This window comes from Megalopta genalis, chromosome 4, assembly GCF_051020955.1.
Source record: "Megalopta genalis isolate 19385.01 chromosome 4, iyMegGena1_principal, whole genome shotgun sequence".
NCBI classification, from domain to species: domain Eukaryota; kingdom Metazoa; phylum Arthropoda; class Insecta; order Hymenoptera; family Halictidae; genus Megalopta; species Megalopta genalis.
This window is the reverse complement of record NC_135016.1, coordinates 10,305,741-10,327,129: the sequence shown is the minus strand read 5'-3', so window position 1 is coordinate 10,327,129 and position 21,389 is coordinate 10,305,741. Positions and strand designations below refer to the sequence as shown.

At 39.2% G+C, this 21,389-nt stretch overlaps 4 protein-coding genes across 6 annotated transcripts in view; 3 read left to right on the top strand and 1 right to left on the bottom strand.

Annotated features, from left to right (window-relative positions):
• LOC117224871 (neuropeptide CCHamide-2 receptor) overlaps positions 1 to 8,798 on the bottom strand; it is a 140,204-nt gene extending 131,406 nt beyond the window's left edge. For both annotated transcript variants that reach the window (XM_076521281.1, XM_076521282.1), the window contains exon 1: positions 8,736 to 8,798. In XM_076521281.1, coding sequence (XP_076377396.1) covers positions 8,736 to 8,786 — 51 coding nt within the window. In that variant the 5' untranslated portion in view covers positions 8,787 to 8,798. The remainder of the gene's footprint in view (positions 1 to 8,735) is intronic.
• LOC117224927 (uncharacterized) lies at positions 6,112 to 7,460 on the top strand. The gene is made up of 2 exons (XM_076521166.1): positions 6,112 to 6,956; positions 7,139 to 7,460. Exons 1-2 carry the CDS (start codon positions 6,700 to 6,702, stop codon positions 7,380 to 7,382), a joined length of 501 nt encoding a protein of 166 aa, XP_076377281.1. The 5' UTR covers positions 6,112 to 6,699; the 3' UTR covers positions 7,383 to 7,460.
• Positions 8,799 to 10,405: 1,607 nt separating the features above from the next.
• Positions 10,406 to 12,168, top strand: SIFa (neuropeptide SIFamide). Of its 2 annotated transcripts, none has more exons than XM_076521026.1 (3): positions 10,406 to 10,496; positions 10,915 to 11,068; positions 11,836 to 12,168. In XM_076521026.1, exons 2-3 carry the CDS (start codon positions 10,939 to 10,941, stop codon positions 11,925 to 11,927), a joined length of 222 nt encoding a protein of 73 aa, XP_076377141.1. In that variant the 5' UTR covers positions 10,406 to 10,496; positions 10,915 to 10,938; the 3' UTR covers positions 11,928 to 12,168. The 2 variants fall into 2 exon arrangements, with proteins under 2 accessions (XP_076377141.1, XP_076377142.1); XM_076521027.1 differs by lacking the exon at positions 10,406 to 10,496 and adding an exon at positions 10,747 to 10,825.
• A 1,050-nt stretch (positions 12,169 to 13,218) lies between these two features.
• Positions 13,219 to 17,033, top strand: Eth (ecdysis triggering hormone). The gene is made up of 6 exons (XM_033478165.2): positions 13,219 to 13,225; positions 14,529 to 14,575; positions 15,410 to 15,600; positions 15,670 to 15,751; positions 16,317 to 16,407; positions 16,853 to 17,033. The coding sequence occupies exons 2-6, from the start codon at positions 14,548 to 14,550 to the stop codon at positions 16,920 to 16,922; spliced, it is 462 nt and encodes a 153-aa protein (XP_033334056.2). The 5' UTR covers positions 13,219 to 13,225; positions 14,529 to 14,547; the 3' UTR covers positions 16,923 to 17,033.
• The last annotated feature ends 4,356 nt before the right edge of the window (positions 17,034 to 21,389 follow it).

The following is a 21,389-nucleotide window of genomic DNA, read 5'->3' as shown; positions in this document are numbered from 1 at the left end:
TTCAAAGGAACTGATCGGAAGCTCGGTGGAAGGAAAAAGTGGTAACAAAAAGGCAGGACTTGTGACATTACACTTTTTATAGGCGCGGAAACTGATCGGAAACTAGCTTAAATGTCCCTAGACGATCATTTCTTCGGTCCTAGGAGATAGTAGCCTGTCCGATCACTTTATTCAGTAGTTTTGCTAAAAGGGTATGTCCCAACGGGGAGTTTACTGGATCTCAAACGAGTCGGTGGATCTCGTCAAGTCTACTTGGGCAATAGTAGAGTCCATTAGAACAACAAAGTTCAATGCTGAAACAATCAAATTTAATCGATAAATAAGGTCTATTAAATCAAAAATTCTCAGAGATCTGCCTAATTTTCCTTTCGCTCATCAATATCAGATCCTGTTCTAATGTAGGAGTCCTAATCCCCCCAATCTAACCATGACAAAACCAAATCGATCAGCTATCAAGCGGAGATCCCGCGGTCAATTCCCGTATGCGGTCCCTTGCTTTTTTCCAAGATCCTACAATAATGGTACACAATTTATAAAATGTATAAGAATCCTTTGCATGGTGGAGGAACGTAACGTTAAATTTGACTGAAAATTTCACCCGCAACGGGACAACATTTTTGAATGTTAGTGGAGGCAGAATGTAAAGGAAAGCTTCCCCTTTAAAATGCCTTTTGTCCCATCTCGATATCTCAACTGGTTCCGGAGATATTAAGATTGAAACTAGACGGTGCAGCGCGTCCCTCGCGACCCATTGAACTGCCGGAATTTCTGGAAAAACATAAACTAATAGTAAAAGTAGTATTTATGAATGAATCCCTGACCCGCGCAAATGTTCCACACGTGGGGTAGGTCAGTGCACTAGAGTAAGTGAGTGAGAGAGAGAGAGAGGTCCGAGTATGCGAGGGTGACAGCGATAGCCGAAAATTAGAAAATTACCCCTATCTTCAACTTGCGATATCTCCGAAACGGAGCATGGTATCAAAATGCACCAAAGTGCATTTTAAAGAAGAGACTTCAAGGTTTTCAACAAGCTAACTTTCATTAAAATGTATCCATCAGTTTGTTTATAAAATAGATTTAAATTTTTACTATTTTTAATACGTTTCGGTCCGTACAAAAATTAATTTAAAAAATTGAAAAAATTATATTTGTTAACATTATGATTGTACACATGGTGCAGATAGTTTATGCTAATTATATTTAATGTTTATAACAAATTATTTGCAGTTTTATTATCCGTGACACATTTCTCTCTCAATCGGTGTTTCATAAAAATATTTTCATTTCTCCTGATATTTGGCGAGTGTAGAATATATATTTATTACATTTTCAAGATTTTCTAGAACATTAATTACTGATATAACAAAATCTGTGACAACTGGATGCCCTGATAAGGCATCAGGCTTTATTAAAGTGTCATCATTATGTTCCGTTCTCGTAGAACGTTTCATGCCAGTACAACTATCCGCATTTTTCAACCCATAAAACAAGTAATCGGACACTCCACAGCACATCTGCGCCGCACATTTGCTCCGGCACGGAAGAACAAATTCCGTCGAGTTTTCGTCGACCAGGTTTACGACACGGATTCGACAATAGGATAAAGACCTTTTTTACGTCTGGCGACCATCCGGCCTCCAAAACTAATTTTCGGCTATTCCACCAACCATAACGTGTCGTAAACCTAGGATTTCCGAAGGGTCATCTCGAGCCGAGTGCGTAACACGGTACTCGAGGCTACCGTGAGTTGACCTGGAGGAATTTCCGTTGTGTCGTCGAAGGCGGCGGAAACCCTTCGACCGTGTCATAAAACAATCACGTCCTCTCCGAGACCAGTCGCTCTCGGGTAGTTGTTAAAATTTAAAAGGGCACTGATTGGACAAACATAACTTTCGGCAAAAACCAATCAGTGCACGTCTCTATCCGGGAAGGGGGAGCTTCACAAAGAAGCTTCCTCAATAAAAAGGCCGGTACATTGCAAGGCGCGGATAGTCTTCAACAATCATACGACACCACACAGACCGAAAACACTCCATGTACTATATCTAGTCTTCTAAATTAAAGTCGTTATTTCTGTTAAAAAGTACAACAGTCAATACCCTTCACTACCAGCTCTGTTACTTTAAGTGGGCACAGGGCAGAAATCACCTAGAAATTTCGATCTTCCTTTAATAATTTCAATAAACTGAGAAGAATATATCGATATATAACTCTTTAATTCTTCTACTGGTTTATTCTTCATCCACTCATTTTGATCACAAATGTATAAAATCCTCAGCATGGTCATTATTAATAATGGAAATGCAGCTTCCGCTCGAATACTAGGAATCTGTCAAACCCAAAGGGCCTGCTGGAGCACAAAGGCAAAAAGTTCAATCGCATAAGGCACGAGTACAAGCCATAAGTCTCTCGTCACTGTTTCCTGGAACCCTCTATCTGATGCAGATGGTGCGACAGTCCCCAGCTACTTTTCCCGAAGTTCGCCACGGCGGTCCACGGTGAGTCTAATATTAAATCATACTGTCCGATCGACGAAGAAATCTCGTCACGCCCTACGGCGGAGCAACGATTGTCAAGATGGATCCAGCGTCCCTTTGAAAACGCGGCATAACTGCAACTTCAGGGATCAACGGAAAATCGAGTGTTCCCCGGACAGAAAAGAATCGTTACCGCAGGGAATCTTCGAACCGCTGCGCGCTCGTAACGAGAATCGAGCTCTCGAGCTCCGCTCCTCGACTTCTGACCTTCTGCCGCGAAAACCGCTTTCCGGTTCTACGACCGTCTGGGGACCTCGTGCGGATATGTCTGCTAACAATGTATACGAACGACTACGACGACGGCGAGCTTATGAATTCCTATATTAAATGGAGCAAAAGGTAGATGTCACTTTCACTCCGTGCCATTTTCTCCCTTCCTCCTCCTCCCCCCGTTGTCTCCGCCGTCCCCCGTGCCCACCCGAGAAGAAACAGCTCCTGAATAGAAATTCCTTTGAGCAGACTCGCGAGACTCCATCAGCATACCCTGCGAATCTATCGGGAGAACGAACAGATGCATCGGAACGATGAAGAAGGTCCGTGTTATTCGACTAATTTCACTGCTTCGCTGGCCGATAGTTAGGTTAAACTTCGAGCTGGATCAGCAAACCGTCGATACGAAAGTTTGCTTTTATTGCAATTGAACGACATGAGAAGGGAATTAGAGTGTCGATACCCTCTTAGCGCCGATCAAGAAACTCGCGTGGTATCTGAGCGAGATGTTCCAAACGTGTTCTATGTAGTTCGCTGAAGTTTCGGGGAAACAATTATGATAATCTTTCAGAATTATTAGAAGATTCAGAAAGGGAGAAGAGAAATAAGAAATAAAATTGTTATCTATTTAAAACACGAAGAAGATGTAACCGACTACGATATATCGCTGTTCGGCACTGAGAGGTTGGACTTCTATTCGCTGGTTGTGTCGTCTTCGCGCGCGTTATAATCCGTCGTTTCGTAATCAGTATTAAATTAATCAACTACGAGTTTCAATGGAGTAGCAGGCCAATGCATTGTCGCCGGCGGAACGATAATTCGAGACGAACTCGCAACTCCGTCGTGCAGGATAATTAATTTTCATTGTTATTCGGAAGCTGCCGAGTCAGATTTCGCGCGCAGCTGGATCGGAGGGTCTCCGAGAAACGAATTCCGGGGATGCCGAGCCGCGTCGGCCTACTTTGTCTGTTAATAACAGAAAATTTTGGTGACTGTTTAATCTTCGAGCAGACAAACGATCTCGACAGAGAGCGAGACGGTGAAGGCCGAAGAGGAATTCTGCTCGAAGTGCAGGGGCGAAGATGACGAGCACCCGGCCACGTTCCCGCACATACAGGATCTCTGTCCTGCCGACAGAAGACGGATCGCGCAGCTGGTTAAGCAGTTGATTAAGTAAATTCCCCGTTGGCTTGCCATGCACCGCGATCCCGTTGCCGACCCCCCCTCCCTCCTCGAGCTCCGTAAATTTTCCCCCGAGGACTCTCAACGACTAGAATTTTTACTGAATATTCAGTAAACCGCGACGCGTCGAGGACAATTTATTTCACCTTCTCAGCAGTTCCTCGAACAGAGTCACTTTTCATCGCGAAAGATTTGCACGATAGCCCATTACGTTCTACTACGACAAAATTACCATGCAAAAATCCCTTTCACTCGTAAAAACGCCAATTACTCAAGGTTCGAGATCCCTTTGCAGTAAATTAAAAGCCGTTTTTCAAAATTCATCAAAGTGAAAATATTCCCCGAAGTTCCCCAGGTTTATTAAACATTTACAGTACTCTTCGACGAGTCTGACTCGTAATTGAGATTTCTACTAATAACCTGTTAAGTATGAATGTCAATCCGTTCCTTTAATTCAGAAGAAGATTCTGTTCCCTTGCCAATAATAGTTAACCAGCTAACTGTTGTAATCTCTTTTGAAAAGTGTGCAAGTTCCTGCAATTGTTAGATTATTATTATCTGTGGCATAATTGAGTAGTTCCAGTTCAGAATAGTAGAAAGATTCGAGAGAATTTTAAAGTGTCAATGCATTGTTTTCAATCTATTAGCATTATTAAGAGAAACAAGAACTTTCTGTTTTCTTTCTATTTCCTGCAATTGACGTAGATCATTTTTATTTTGGTACAGCAAGTGGTTAACACGAATATTCCATCGAAGTTCGATTTCTTTTTACCGAGTACAATTAGCAGCCCAACGACGCAGCCGAGTCATTTGGTAATTAATTCGAGATGAAAGTCGAGAAAAATGTATTGAAAGTGGTACACAAATGAAATACGGTGAAAGAGATTAGCTTCTAGGTCTCTTGGCGATGTTGCTGTCGTGAAAGCGAAATATCGGTGGCTCGTAAAAGAAAAATTATACGCTGAGATTAATAGCCACGAGGGTAGAACAAAAGCCTAATTACGATGCTGTCAACGCTGTCAACGCTGCCAGCTGCGTCGCAACCAAGGCCCGTTCGCGTCCATACTTTACCTTCGTGCTTCCCCGAAACTCGGATAACGTCTCGGAAGTTGACCGCTTATTGGAACGTTCCTCATGCGCCGTTTAATTCGTCGGATTAGTTAGGTTTTCTCGGCGCGGTGACATTTATCACCGAGAACGGGTTCGCGTGTCCCAGCAACAACCATTAAAACTTCGACAGCGCAATTTGTCGAGGTCCCGGCGAGCTCTGTCGTCTGCGTTCCCATTGGCCGGCTCCATTAAAGGATTAGCCGAGATAATTCTTCGACGATCTGCATATCAGCGTTTCGGGGTCGGCTGGCTGGGTTCGATTTCGATTAAGATAATCGCGGCGTAATCGTCGCTCGCGGCTGTTGCGCCGGCGAACGAAATAATGGAAATAAAATTACGCCGGGAGCCGAGGACCTTGGAGTCTTGAACGAGACTCCGTCTCCAAACAGAAAAGCTCCGGTTTCCCTACCAGTACGGACAAAATAAATCGAGTCGCGCGATATTGCCCGCAGCTTTCGTCGATCGTTCTCCCTGTTCCCGCGACCCGACCTCGCGAAACTTACTCTTTCACGTCGCAGGTGCACGAAGGCGATGCACGACGCGAAGTCCGAGCTGATTGTCAGCGAGTCGGAGAAGGAGGCAATGAGAAGTCAGTACCAGAAGTTGCTGAGTCAACGAGAGTCGGAGGTGAAGCAGCTCGGCTTCCAAGTAATTTCGGATCTTTGAATACATTATTAAACCTACGGAATTGCGGCGGCGTCAAAAAAGTTCGAGAAGAAAAGATTGCAACGTGTTGACAGACCCAGTGATGATCGCGGACTTATTCGGAAGAATGAAAAATTATTTCTATTTCCGTCCCTTCTCAGACCAAGTTTATAAATTAGTATGCGATTATATCTAGAAGGAGATTGATTTCACTGATTCAGAACCAGAGTGGGCCATTATTTCTTTTAGTCGAATATTTTATTTCAATAATTCATTATTCGAATAATTCTTTGTTTAAATAAATCCATAAGCTGTGAGGAGACATTTTATATTCCATCATTTTTATTCAAATCAATTATTTTCCGTACGAATTCCTGAACGAATAAATTCTGGTTCGAATAAGATTTTATTCGGATAAATTTTTATTCAGATACATTTTTATTCGAGCGCGTATTTATTCGATACAGTCGAATAATATATTATTGTTTCGTCTTTATTCTTTATTTATTCTTTATTCTTTATTTATCAGTTATTCTTTTATCAATTCAATTAAAATGTTGCCAAACTCAATTCGAAACTAGCTGTAACTCGAAATTAGTTGTAAATACAGTCGTTCCCTGATAATGTTCCATGATGTAAATAACTTTCAATAACAAGTTAAAAACTTTTATCGAATTCGAACGGTAGTCCTGAAACGTGAGCTCCGTACTTCCGGGAAACTTTGTTGTTACTTTCGAAAGTTAATCGGCTTTCTGCCTTCGTCTTCTCGCGAAATGTAATAAGGAAGTTCGTGATCGATTTCTCTTATTGCTTTATCGGTATAAATTTATTAATTCTTGGCCCGTTATCCCTGAAAATCTATCCACACAAAGAGCATTCGTTCCTCGAATCATCGATAGAACGAACCATTTAATTAGCGATTTACGGTGACGCCTGCTAATGTTGGGTTCCGCGTTCCGATCAGCTGCAAGTAGCTCGGACAGAGGCCAGCGAGCTGAAGACACGGATTTCACGGATGCTGGAGCTGCTAACGGGACAGATTGCTGCACAGGAGAAACAATTCCTCGGGCTGACGGAGACGGTGAGAGACCTCGTACGAGAAAAGGCGCGGTTGCAAGACGCGCTCCAGCAGAAGCAAATGGAATTCGACGTTCTCGAAAGAAAATTCCAAAGTACAATAAAGCAGCTCGATGCGGAAACGCTCGAACGGCCCGAGAAAAGCGCGGAGAAGATTCATCGAGCTTGTCAAACCGAACAGATAGTAACATCAACGTAAGAGAACATTATTACTCTCATAATTCTCGGAGAGACTTTTTAATCTTGTTTGGAATTCAATACGGTAGAACATCTATTTTGCTTTTGATATTGGAAAATGATTTTTCGAAACGTTAATTCTGAGAGTCAAATCTACGAAGATTTCATTCTGATCGCTTTTCGATATCCGTGATAATCAGTTCGTGTAAGAGAGGATTGCACGAGAAATCGAGTAAGGGAGCCGTTTCGTGTCAGACGCAGAATCTGAAAATTAAGAGCAAGGAGGACCTAGAAGAGCCCTCCACGGACGGAACGCTGCTGAGAGAGCTGTTCTTCAGGAAACCGTGCATCGATGAAAACGGGACCTTGGATATCATCCCGGTTCTCTCGGATCTCGATCCATGTATACAGATGAAACGGTCCAGCTCCGCTCTTTTCATTTAAAACATCTTGTTTCGTATGCGTACAATTGTCTAATAATTATATGTGATTCGTATTTCATTACATCATCATTTTGTTTAATTGTGAATTCATTTATTTAAGCATCAGCTGTTTATTGACACCCTAACAAACCATGCTCGAAGTCTTCCTTTCGAGCCTGACTCGATGTTATAAGGGTAGAATCATCCCTTATAACATATTCTTCTTGGTGAGAATCGAATATATTTTATACTAAATTTCTACTATGACAAGCTTAAAATACTCAATGGCTTAAAATTATTATTTTCGTGTTTATAAGTTTATTTAAACAAACTTTAATAGTTATATAAGGTCGAGTTAGGATATTTCAATCTTTGACGAATCGTGGCTCCATTCATGACAAAACGCTGAAACATGTAGCCATGGGACAAGTTTGGACAAGATGGAGCCACAATTCGTCAAAGAGTTAGTCTAAATCAACCTAAGAAGGTATACTCTCGAAGGCAGCTGCAGAAATCCAACACGAATGTATTATCGCGGACGAGGTATAGGATTGGATCTGACATCTAATGTCTTATCACAGACGAGGTATATGATGACAACCCCTTTCGATCTGTCGCGATCAGCGTTATCAATAGCTCACGAAACATAGGTTAACAAGAAGCGAATATTCTGTATATTTCATTAAATGCAATAAATGGAAATAAATAAAAAAAAGGCAAAAAAAAAATAAAAAATAGGCAATAAATGTCTATGTCACGAACGTTTATCTGGTGGAAATAGTATGCGTGAAACTGTATACTACAGAAATACGATATAAATTCTAATTATTTTTATGTACAGTTGAGCAATTATTTCTGCTAATTAGATAATTAATGATGGTACACCTATAGCGGTAGTTTTATACATTTTTTCTTGCAGACAGGTATTATGCAGTCGGAGTTTAATTTTATAAGCTTTACAATGCTGGCATTGCAAAAGTAATTTAGATTTTTTCGTAAGCTATATACTTGGAAAACCGAAATTACATTTGCAACAACTCGATAGATGTTATTAGAGACTTTCCAGTTCGTCGAATTATCGAGAAAAAGTTTATAGCTGAAAATTCAGAAGTGATTAAAGAACAGATATCATATCTATAATTATAACAAAATATTATTATTTTACAATTCCCCCTGCCGGGCAATTCTTTGATCACTGTACATGACAAATTAATCTGAAATTTCTACGTAATAAAAAAAACAGTCCTGAGAGTCCTGAAATAAAAAGACAAGCGCAGAAATATTAAAATAATACGTCCAACATCGTTCATGAAATTAATAATAATAATGATGATGAATGTATTAATATCATAATAGTGATGAAGATTATACTTACATCCCTTCCTCCTTGACGAAGCCCGACCCGTTGCCTCTCGATCTCAGCCATCCACAGTAGTCTCCAGATCTGTAACAATAGCAAGAAATTCGATCAAATTCAATTGCTATTACATGTGAAAATAGATTATGTGTTATAGGTTATAGGTGCTATGTGTGCTTATAAAGATAACACTTACATCGGCTCCTCCTCGACGAAGTCCGACCGCGTTGCTTCCCGATCTCTGCCCCCCGCATGTGATTTCAAGATCTGTAACAATAATATGAAATTCGATTAAATTCAATCGCGAGAGAATATAAAAATAGATCAAGATGAATAAAGAAAAGAGTGCGACGTACGATGTAGCGATCTTTGTTGATGTAACTGATACTTTCCTTCTTAGATTTCGAGGAAAATTCGTGCAACGACCAATCGAAAACCCACCCGAATACGGTAACCAAAGCCCATGATTAAATTCTCTGAAATACAAGCAACAGATTCTCAAAGTTAACCTTGGTCGATCAATGAATTTGCGACGAAAATCGCCACGAAAGCTGTGGCAATAATCGCGACAATATGTGCGATAGAATTTCCCATGAAAATCTGAGCTTTGTTTCAGGTCAATTCTCTACTTCCGAAGATTCCAGCAATTTAAATTTTCCAACGATATAAATGTTCCAGTGTTCGAATATTCCAACGACCGAATATCCCTGCGACCGAATATCTCTGCGACCTAATTTCCCAACGATCGTATATACCCATTGAACGTCTCAGCGATATAATTCCTCAAGAATAAAATTTTCGGAACAACGAGAGCTTAGAATGTCTGACCAAAAATATCGCTAAATAGCTTCGCGATCCGAGGCTGCCGAGCGAACGAGCGAAGGCATGTCAAACTCGCGATCGCGGCCTGCGGACCTCTTACACCCACTTCTTCGTCAGGACGACTCATTAAAAGCTGCCCTTCTAATTACTATATTATGTTTTTAAAATCCTCGCGACGGTTTATATATATCCACACTGAGCTAATTAGGGTAACGGATGACCTCGAGTCAGCGCGAAGAATACAACAATAACAATTTTTGACAGGTCAAAACCCGCACCCGCTGCTCGTTTACGACTCAGAAAAAAAAGGCCAGCCTATCGCCCGTTTATCTTTCTTCAGATTAAAAGCCGATTTTAATTGCACGAATCGATCGGTTTCTGGCTTCTTAATATTTATAACAATTTTGTTTATTAGAGACACGACTGACAAGGAAAGGTCCCCAAGAGTGAGGCTCACCTTTTTATGAAATATAGCAAAGTGATAGAGCTTGTAAAGCTGAATCCAATGATGTACTCGGTTTGGGGTGCTCGGTTTTCTTACAGTTCATTTATGAGATTTCATTCATTCATTTATTGATTGATTTGAATTTATTGACTTTCCGGCACGATTCGGAGCTTTTCTTTTAAACCTAAGTGGTCTTATCATAAAATACGATCTTCCAGTTTCCATTTGCACCCTCAGAAGTTCAAAAACTATACCTAAATAAAAAGACCTGTAGTCTCTTGCTACGACTTGCTTCAAACACTCTTCTCCTGGCCACAGATAGATCGTGATTTCTCCTGGGACGAAAAAACAATCAGAACTAGCCATCATTTAATTGCGTTCCTGATAGCTTGTTACACACCCTATCGCACCACGTATGACGGCACGTGGTCGGCGTCTTATAAAAGCCGATCCTTCATCCGGAGACAGCAGAACAAGTTCATCTCTTCCTTGTAGAAGATCTTCAGCGTCAGGTACGATCAGTGTCTCCACATTTCGTCAAAATATTCTTTGTAAAATCACTTCCTTTCGTATTCAGCGTCTTGCCTCCGATTTGTATATACATCTGCAAAGAATGCCTACCATTATCGTTCGCTATACAGAATTTTCACATTTTGAGAGATCGATACAATCTTAGACGAGTTTCCTGACGAATACAGTCGCGAATAATGTGGGTCGCCTGTCTTTGACGGCAACATTTGTCTCTAGCTGTTTGCTCGAGTATAAAAGCTCGAGACTTTTGCCTTATTTGCAACATTCTTTCATCGACTGCTGAACAAGCTTCGGTGTTTCCTCTGAGTAGGTCGGTCGCGTTCATAGCAAACTCAGAAATCCGTACCGAGGTGTAGAGATCAAGGTGTGGAGAATTAAAAATTCCTGTATTTTTTCTAGTAAACCAACACACAAATCGTCAAAATGGTGTCCAGCCGCATCGTCCTCTCCATCGTCGCCATTTTCTTGGTTCTCGCTATTTCCGTCGATGCTGCCTACAGGAAACCTCCTTTCAACGGCAGCATCTTCGGCAAGCGATCCAACGCAATAGTTGGTGAGTACAAAATTATTCTGCACCGTACACGAATTTTGCAAATGTTATTGTAATTGCATTCATTTTAGTAAGACTTTCTTTTACATTACCCTTTATCTATAGTTTGTAATATTTTTACTGTCTCCAAGATCTAAAATACCATGCAATACTTATAGATCTCTATCGAATCCGTTTAATAAATGATTTATAATAAATAATTATATTATAATAATTATAATAAATCAATTTTTGTCTTTCTAGTACAGTAGAGTCTCTCTTATCCGAAGGTTTATTTTTGTAATATAATACCAAATTTTGTATAATAATACCAAAACATTTTATTATTTAAAAATTTCACTCATGTTCTTTATTAAGCGATAATGTATCTAAATACTACAATGATTAGATAGTAGAAAATTTGGATCTCAGAATATTGTAAAAACAAATGTTCGGATAAGAGAGTCCCTACTGTATAAAAATTCTATAGAACATTTTTAAACCTCTGTGTAATAATTTTAAGATACATTCACACATCGATCCAAAATATTTCCGCTGTTTAAAATTGTATGCACAACGCTTGGATCATTGTCGAGTAATTTTAGGATGCATTCATATTTTTGTAAAATATTATGACTGTCTAAAATTCTGTTGACTATATATTGACAACATTTCCTTTGTTATTTAAGCTTTTGCACAGTGTTATTTTCCAATTCATGAGTGACCATATAATTTCTTCGACGCATCTCATCAATTTACTGAATCTTTTGTGTTTTCTATAATTTTTACAGATTATGAGTTCACCAACCGAGCCATATCATCGATCTGCGAGTCGGTAGTCGACACCTGCAACGCTTGGGTGAGCCGCCAGGACACCAACTGAAGATACTAAACCCCACCACATCGATTACATATGCTATCAACGTCGCTTATCCGCCTTATCAACGTTTAATAATGTGCCAACCGAGCTTCGCAAGTTCCACATTTATCGATTCGGTGCTCCGAGTCTCGTCGCATCGTCAAAAACAATCGTCCTTACGTAATCGCTCGTCTGAGGCTTCGATTAATCGATTCTAAGCTGTAATGTTCTCATATAATAAAGTGACATGATTCTTTATAACCAATTTCCAACAATTATTCACTGCCTGAAAATCATTACTTTAAGTCGTTTTATTTTCAGCAATTCTGTTCCATAGAATTTCTGATCCATTTTAGCAACTTAGAATTCATTGATTTTTTGATAAATGATCGCATAACAGCAGTAGTTTAATTATTTCTTTGATACTATATGTTTCTGTTAAATACAGTCCACAGAAATAATTTGTATTCTGTTGAATAGATAATTTGAAGATTCATTCGATTCGTCGGATGTTCCTCAAAGAAACTGTTTGAATTATTTGGGTATTCATACTATTTGTCAAAAACTCGAAAAAACTTCTTTTCTTTGATTTTACGATTATTTTCGTGTTCAAGAGGGCAGCAAAAATTGTTACGCGAAATTCGTTAATTGCTCCGCGATGCAAACATGGAGAAAATGTGGCAAGACAAGCGATTTGCTCAAAGGAATTCTCGAATTAAATTCATTTTCCTAGCGGACAGAAGTTCAACGAAACTTCTTCCGATATCTGAAATGCAGATCGAACAGTTTGATATGGAAGGCACGTTTCATTCACATACCCGGATAAGGGTTATAATGCTTGCAGCACGTAACCTAAAAACTATTTCGTAATAAATCAACGGTGTAGCAATTGTCCCTTAAATCTGCATCTTGATTTCCGTTTCGCTAATCCCGCAAATAAACACCATGCAATCGTCGTCTCAAAACTCGGCCAGAAATCTTAAAAAAACAAAAATGTTCCAACATCCCCGAAGAATTCCCGACGTTATACAATTTCAAAATTTCTAAATCAATCATGACCATAAAGAATCAGCTAAGACCACAGTTATCTACTTCGATTCTTAATTTACAGGACGTGGATCACTCGAAACAATTCTCGAACTCGCCGGACAAAAATTTCCCGACAACGTTCGCGCAACGACAAATTAATTCAGGAAAATGTGGGTGCTAACAAGCCCCCGATTCATCGTATCGACACGATCGAAATGCTTAATGAATCGGCGATTCGATGATAAATAGGAAACAGAAGCAGAATCCGGCGTCAGTGCATCGTGAACAGCGAGGTGAGTACGGCACACGAGCCGGGAAACCGTGTTTCAATTTTCTCCGGTTTACATTACCTGGCTTCCTCCTTTCCATGTGTAACTCGTATCCAAGTAAGCACACATCCGGCGAAAGAAGAAACTGGATAAAATATTTGACTACGTTGAAAGCATCGAAACAGTTCTCAGTTTGTTATACGATCTTCAAGCGGACATTCTCTTCGAAACTCTGTCTGCTGCGAGGAATTTCTTAAACGCCGCGGAACAAGTTTTACGACGCGTGCACTAAAAGTAACTAATGTGTGTCGCTTTTCGAGAACAACAAGACCGAATTTACATAGATTCTTCGCCATTTTTATTTATCGCGCTGCATTACCATTTTCATAGCAACGCGCGCTTGAATTAAGAAATATATTCATGTGTTTCCTGCAAAAATGTCTTTGTAATTAGAGCAACATTAAAAGAAAGAATGCGAGACAGGTTATTTTGTCTGGCAGAGTTGGTTTAGCGTTAAATTCTTCATTAAATAATAGGTTAATGATCATTGAAAGGCATACGCATTCTGAAATCTTGAAACAGATAAATCAATCCAATACGAAACGCTGTAATCGTTAGAAGAATTTTATGTTGCATTATTGTCGCCTCGTTGAAATGATTAAATAACGAAATCGATGCCAACGTAGTTCATGTATCTTGTAATTAGTGCAGACAATTTTTATCTTGCACATTGACCCAACTACTAATAATTTTTCACCACAAGTAAAGTGGCAAACATTTTAACAAAATCTGCATCTCGTTAAAAACAGAGACAAAAATCTGTGCTTCAACTAACAGAACGCCCTTCATTCGAAATGTACGAAAGTTTTATAGCACGGTGCTCAACAGCCCGGACATTTATGTTCTCCTTAAAGCATGAATTTTGGCCCAGTTTTCGGTGGTTCTGAAGACCGGGATTGTTTACGCTCGCTCGTAGCCCAGTCGCGAGTGTTTTCACGCGTGATCACGAATGCCCCTGGAAACATCCGGAATATTTAAATGCGACCGGGCTTCCGCGTTCGAGCTCCTTCGCCCACGATCTTCAAGTATTCTGTCCACTCTCCGCTATAATGGAAGAAGTCCTATGAAAATCGCGCAGTTCACCCCATACGGCCGTGGAACGTGTGTCAGTCGCGAGTTTCTCCGCTGTCGATCGTCGATCTTCGTTCCGCGGAGGATGGCGATGGTCCATCGAACGGGTCTCACTGTCGGATAAATCTAAAAACGTTGTTTCCACGGTTCCTTTTTGGAAGCTAGTGACTCTGAACGGTGGTTCAATCGTTTGCAGATCCAAATCGCAGAGGAACATGTCCGGGCGGAGTTTATTCGTTAGTGGTAAGTCTAATTTGATGCTTTTCTATTTTGATTTGTTTTTTTGTTTTTTTCTTTAATAATTGTTACTATTTTCGGGAAGATCGAAGTCGGTGGCTGTGATCGGTGTTTTTATCGTTTGAGAATTTAGTGTCAGAATCCTTCGGCTTTATGATCATTGTCTGTTTCACAATCATCATTCGCTGTACAATTGTTGCAAGAAACTCCACGATTTTTCTGGTTATTATTTGTAGATAGTTTTTTTCTATATCGTTGGCTTTGCAAGCAGAAATATTTATTTGTTAGATAAATTAGCTGTACACACAGTGAAAGTATAGATTCACAATCGGACTCTGTGACCACATGATTGCAGAGATGTTCATATTGTTTTTGAAACTAGCAATGTGTGAAATGATAAGTGACTTCGTTATCTAGCTTTTCGAGTAGTTAATTCTACAAATATCGAGTTATTGAGAATTTGCATATCATTGCACCTTCAATGACAAGCAATCTAGTAGACAGTTTTTAAAAGTAATTTCGTAAAGAATTCTTGCATATATTAAGCCAAATTGTTAAACAAAGCGGAACTCATGATTAAAGTTCATTCGAAGGTCATTTGGACACATACATATGGGTGAAAGTTCACGATTGATTTTTTAGATATTTCTTACTAATTCTACTATTTTACTATTACTAACTATTTCTTAATAATTCAACACAAACTATTCGTCAATGCTTCTGAATTGTATACAAATCATTCTCCACTGTTTTAATGACTTTGTACACATTATTTGAAATGTGCAATTTGTACACATTATTTTCAAACGGTTCAATAATCGTATGCAAATCATTTTCCAGTGCTTCTAGTCGGTACATTTTCGATGTTAGTTTTGCAAAACGTTTCCAAAGCGGACGAAGTGCCAGCGTTCTTCTTGAAAATCGCGAAGAACATACCCCGCGTGGGTCGAAGCGACGGCTACGAGGATCTGCTTCTAAAATCTCGAAAGAATATTGCTAAGCACGAAGGACACACCGCGCGCGGATCGCAGGTACTTGTAATTAATGCAGAAAATAAATGTTCTTAACAACATCGCCGAATTAACATTTATTTCTCCTAGCCTGAGTCTTGGTCATCTTACGCTAACGAGGATCCTATTTCTGGCCCCATAAAGAGACGCATGGAGTATCCATCGGTTCACGGTAAAAAGTTCAATATTCTCAATTGTTTACATTGTTTGACAATTTACAAACATTTATAAGTTAAATTACAAGTATAAATGCAATTGGTGTACTGCAATTTTTGATAGAAGAAACGAGCAATTTTAGTTTTCTTAGAAATATTAAATCTTTATAAATTACATTATAAATTATAAATATGAATGAAATTGGTGTACTGCAACTTTTGATGGAGGAAACGAACAACTTTAGTTTCCTTAAAAATATTAGATCATTATAAAATACATTATGAATTATAAATTACAAATATGAATGAAATTAGCACACTACAATTTTTGTTGGAGAAAATAAACAATTTTAGTTTTCTTAAAAATATTAGATCATTATAAATTACACTATAAATTATAAATTACAGATTGGTATTCCAGAAATTGATATTCCGGAAATTGGTATACCGCAATCTTTGATGGAGGAAACGAACAACTTTAGTTTTCTTAAAAATATTAGATCAATTCATAGGCAAAGCATTTTCATTTGCATTGAGAATGAACGTCTTTTCGAGATCGTAATATTCTGACGTCATTTCTAGATGCTCAGACTTGGCAGGACTTTCCACTGCGTATAGGAGGTTCGCTGAAGCTGTGGCGAACTTTGGCAGGGTACAGCGAGGATGCAGATGAGTAAGATAACAACATAAATTATTTTTTGCAGAGATTATCTAAGATAGATACCCTTGTCGCAATGTTAGAGGCACTGAAATCTTCCTGCGATAATATTTTTTATCGGGTTTCGTAAAAGTGTGCATCCAACGTCATAATTATACTATGGATTATTTATGGCAAATTACATTTATGAAAAAAATAAATGCGTCGATCTCAAGACAGTGAAAGAATTGAACCAACTTCAAGAAAACTAGAAAATTTAAGAAACCATAAAGGGAGGAATGCAATTTCTATTCGCGCGTGTGTGTGTCCCATTGTTCTCCAATTAATGCAGACAATTCTTATTTTGCACAGAGATCTCCAGTTCAGCTGTCGTCGAGACAATAACTGGCGTTGCATGCACGTCTGAGACAGTTGTTCGCGGCACCAGTAAAGTAACTTGTTCAATTCTTTCTTTCCATAGCATCGACAATGAAATATGGAAGCGCAACAAGAGGACGGGGGACGAGGCCATGGATCCGCAAGGCAATTAACATAAAGGGAGCGTCGCGGCGCGGCCGCGATGTCGAAAAAATATACTTGTACCCTATTTCCGGTGTAAGGTGTTGGGAAAAATATCGAGAACAATAAACATGTAAATACGAGACGCGTTCTTGTTTCGTGTGTATCGGTCACCCCTCCGCGTCCTCGCATTAAACACATGTCTCGCGACGCAGGGTAATTCCTCTCTAATTTCGAGTAATGGAAACGTTCTTCTTGTTTCGGGTTCAAGCAGGTGCAGTGTCGCATATGTTTCGGCAATTCTCTTATAATATACCTATGAATTTTGAAAAAAAAGGAGCAAACTGCAACAGAGGGGCATCCTTGCGCATCGAAACAGGAAGCGACGTCGACCTCTCTCCTTACCCTTCCTCTCCCTCTCTTTACGATTACAAGCAATAAAATGAATGTCGATGTCGCGTTATTAAATCATAATTACAAGCTTCCGAATATATACAGTGTCGTTATCAGTACATCTGACATAGTTATCAGGATATCTGGCAGTCGGTATGAATCGGTGACGCGATTGAGAAAATTCGCGAGTGATTTCATGTTGATAAATTTGATATTTCTGTCGGATCCACGCGATTATATTACCGCATGATCGATATTTCCTGCGCGGATGCACTCGTGCAGGTAGATGCAGCTCCGAAACAAAATTGCCGCCACCGGTCGCGGAACAATGGCCAATGGACGGTCTGTAATCTGGAAATTTTCGGTGGCCAGCAGATGTCTCGGCATGTGTCATCGATCGTGTTTCTTCAGGAAAATAAATAACCTGATGCATCTGCGTGCAGCAGAGATGCACTTCGATACTGAATTTCCAATCTGTATATTTTATCCTAAAGACCGCTACAACATTCTTCAAGCTTGGTCAGAAAGTACTGCAAATTCGTGTATCTATTTGATGCATCTTCTTCGTGCATTTTCCGATGACACGCACATTTCTTCTTTCACGATTTAAAAGACTGAGCCAATCGTGTGTGAATGGTAATAGTTGAACGTTCATTTTAGGTATTTGATTTTAATAAAATTCATTAAACTTAACTGCGTGGATAGACTCATTTCACAATGGCTGCTTATGCTCGAATTAAAATTGAGATATCGCTGAATTAAGGGATCGTCATTGTATGCATTTCATTTTCCAAAATGTAATGATGCATCTTAGTGCATATATATTTAACGATGTGCCCAATTTTTTCGCACTAGCATTTTTCTTCGATGATCAGTTTCTATTATGTGCTACAAATTATATAAATGTATATTTTGCAATGTGAAATTAATTATTCAGTCTCGATTATCGCGGAACCTCGATTATCCAGAAACAGATCAAATTAAACGATTAAACAGAATCTTATAACTGTTTGGATAATAAAATACTTAGTGACAGTGTGCCAGATATGGTTTTTATTGCTTTTTATCGTAGATCGTGCATACGGGTTGCTTTAGATTGAGCTAATTGCATGTGAAAAGTGCTCGGACAATAAGGAATTTTAATACCGGAGGACCGGTTAATCGAAGTTCTACTTTATTACCAATAGCCAGCTGAATATCCAGGTTATCGATTGAATGGGACGGCGCGTACAGTTCGCTTATTAATTTCGAAAATTTACCTGAGCTCCACGGCAGCTGATTTCGATAATTCTCGCGAGGTCCGCCGCTCACCTGCTACCAGGGGGTTGCAAAGAGCATATGTCGCGAAGAAGGACTAGGCTGTCCCGGTGTCAGCCTTCAGAAGAGCCAGCGCTATCACGAAATTGCAGTTCCCCAATTGCAGCGGCCTGTCATGTGGAAGATAATTTTCCTAGATGTTGGCCGGCGCGTGTGTGCGTACGCACGCCATGACTGTCGTGTCTTGCATAATTACTGATCATCGATCCCCGGGTGCCATGCGAAAAAAATATGACGCGGAGGGGTCATATAATAATGCAATCGTGCATCGAATGTTTCGCCCGGACGGATCACCCCTTTTCTCTTCGAGCGAAAGTGGCTTGGTAACTACTGGCTAAATAAACACGGCTCTGGTAGCCGGTTCTTATCGGGAGAGACAGTAGTTTGAAAGACGATTGCTAGCATAGGTAATTTTTACGCTTATAAATAGACTGGGGATTTATGCGTTCGTGACAAATATGTGTACATCAAATACAAGACTGCAATGACAATAAAAGATCAGGATATTGTTACATTATTTTCAACTCATTTTCGACTCGATCAGAGAATCAATTAACCACCATGATTACCAAATTTTTGATTAAAATGAGTAAAATTTGTGTAAAATGCACTCTTCAAGCTTTAACTCAAGCTCTTTAAAATTTCGAAAATGTTCACTTAAGTAATAAACTTATTAACCCCATAAGTACAAATGACTTACTAAATGTTTAAAATTCATATTAATTCCTTCTCAATGTTAAAAAGATTTATTATAAGGTTTACACTTTCTCTTGTCTTTTTTCTATCTAAAACTGTGTCATTATAGTTACAATGAATTATTAGAAAATAAACAATATTCAAAAAGAATTTAAAATACTTTGTAAATCTTGTTTACAATATTTTCAATTAAGTTGAGAATGTTCTTCTTAATTTCATTGTAACTCAAAAAGGATATTTTTCGATTTTTATTTAATATTACCATTACTTTATTAATCTCTTCTATTACAAATGAACTATATATATATAGTGCCTACATTTATATAAATATATTGAAATTTATATAAATATAATTATTGTAATACATATCATTATTATTAATTTTTGTATTATAATAATGTATATATATATATATTAGAATATATTAAATATATTATATTGTTATTAATTATTATTATATTATATTATATGATTATTATTTATATAAACATCTATATAAATACATTGAATTGAAAATATGTGATTTTGTGATAACTGTTTGCGTAGAATTGTGTCAAATGAAATTGTCTGCGCGTTTCGTTGAAAACAATTCGTGAAACAAAGGGTTGATAAGCTTCTGGTAAATAAAGTGTTAAGTCAGAATCCACTATTGCACCAAGTGCAGTCTCGAAAGTTGATAACTCAGGACCACGGTCAGAGAAAAGCGCATCCTGTGCACCGAGCCTTTGACAGATGCCGCCAGCAATCCCTGTCGAAAGACCATCTTCGCGAAACGTCCGCTAGATGGCGCTGCCAGTACCTCTCGAGCACCGATTAATCCCCATCCCCCATCGGTCCGCAACAATAAATTGTTGTAATCACAATAATCCCCGCGTTTAAATCAATGCTTTGTGTTTACACGGTGGCAGACGGGTAACCGGCAATTTTAATTCATTACAGGTTTATCGTGGCCGCCGCCGCCGCCGCCGCGTCGCCTCGAATCAAATTCCCAGGTGAACAATGGGAGACGATTCCGGTTTCACTAAACGTTCGTCCCAGATTCGAAGCGTCATCGATAGACATCGGCTTTCTAAACATCGGCTAATTACTCGGAAGAGGGGGTGAGCGTAGGGGGGAAGCTCGCAACGAACGCGTAATCCTCGGGAAGCATTCGCAGCCGCTTGTAATTAAAAGCCTCTGGGGCTCCGGGGCCGGCCCATACATCTCGCCGTAAACTTTCCAAATAATTATACCGAGTATTATTTAATTCATGTAATGACTACCGTGGCGGACCGGTGCCGTAACACCGACGCCGAATCGAGCCGTTCGAGGCGTCTCTTTCTTCACTCGGCTCGGATCTTCAGGCTCTGCGGCGAGGCATACTTCTGTCAACTTAGATCGCACTACAGTCCGTAGAAAGGATGCATAATACGAAATTATTTCTCTTGTTTCTATGTTAGAGTTATCAGTGGACCGCGGGTGCTTATGCGAATGCATGTTTTGTAAGGAATAGTTGAAAGAATGGGAAATTTGTATTGTGATTAGAGGATTCTCTAATCTATAATTAGAGGATTTCTCTAAAATATGCTCTGCATATTTATATTTAAAATGATATGCATAAACTTGGAAGAAAATACTCGTAATTTATTGCCACGCTGACCGAAATGTATCCGAATAATTGCGAAAAACATTTCGTGTATGTGTATATGTGTATAGTGAAATATTGTTAGACTCATAATTAGACCGAATTTTAAGCATTTATGATAAAGTGAGTGGGTGAAATTTAAAACGGTGAAGGTGTTTAAAGATATTAAAGATATGTTGCATTAATTATTAATCAAATAGACCATGTAGCTCCTGTGTCTCGGGAACGGCGCAGTAATTTTTATTTTGCATGGAAACCATAGACATTACGACACGCAACGAATTTTCTCGAGTAATTCGCTTTTTGCACGATTTTCCTTCGTCTTTCACGAGAATCGAAAAATTCGAACGAATTTTCCAGTTCGATTTTAATGCATTGACTAAAACTAGAATAAAAAGCAGATTTCTAACAAAATCTCTCCGTTTATGCTCTAATAAGCTACTCTGCACCTCCGCCATCTTGGAAACGT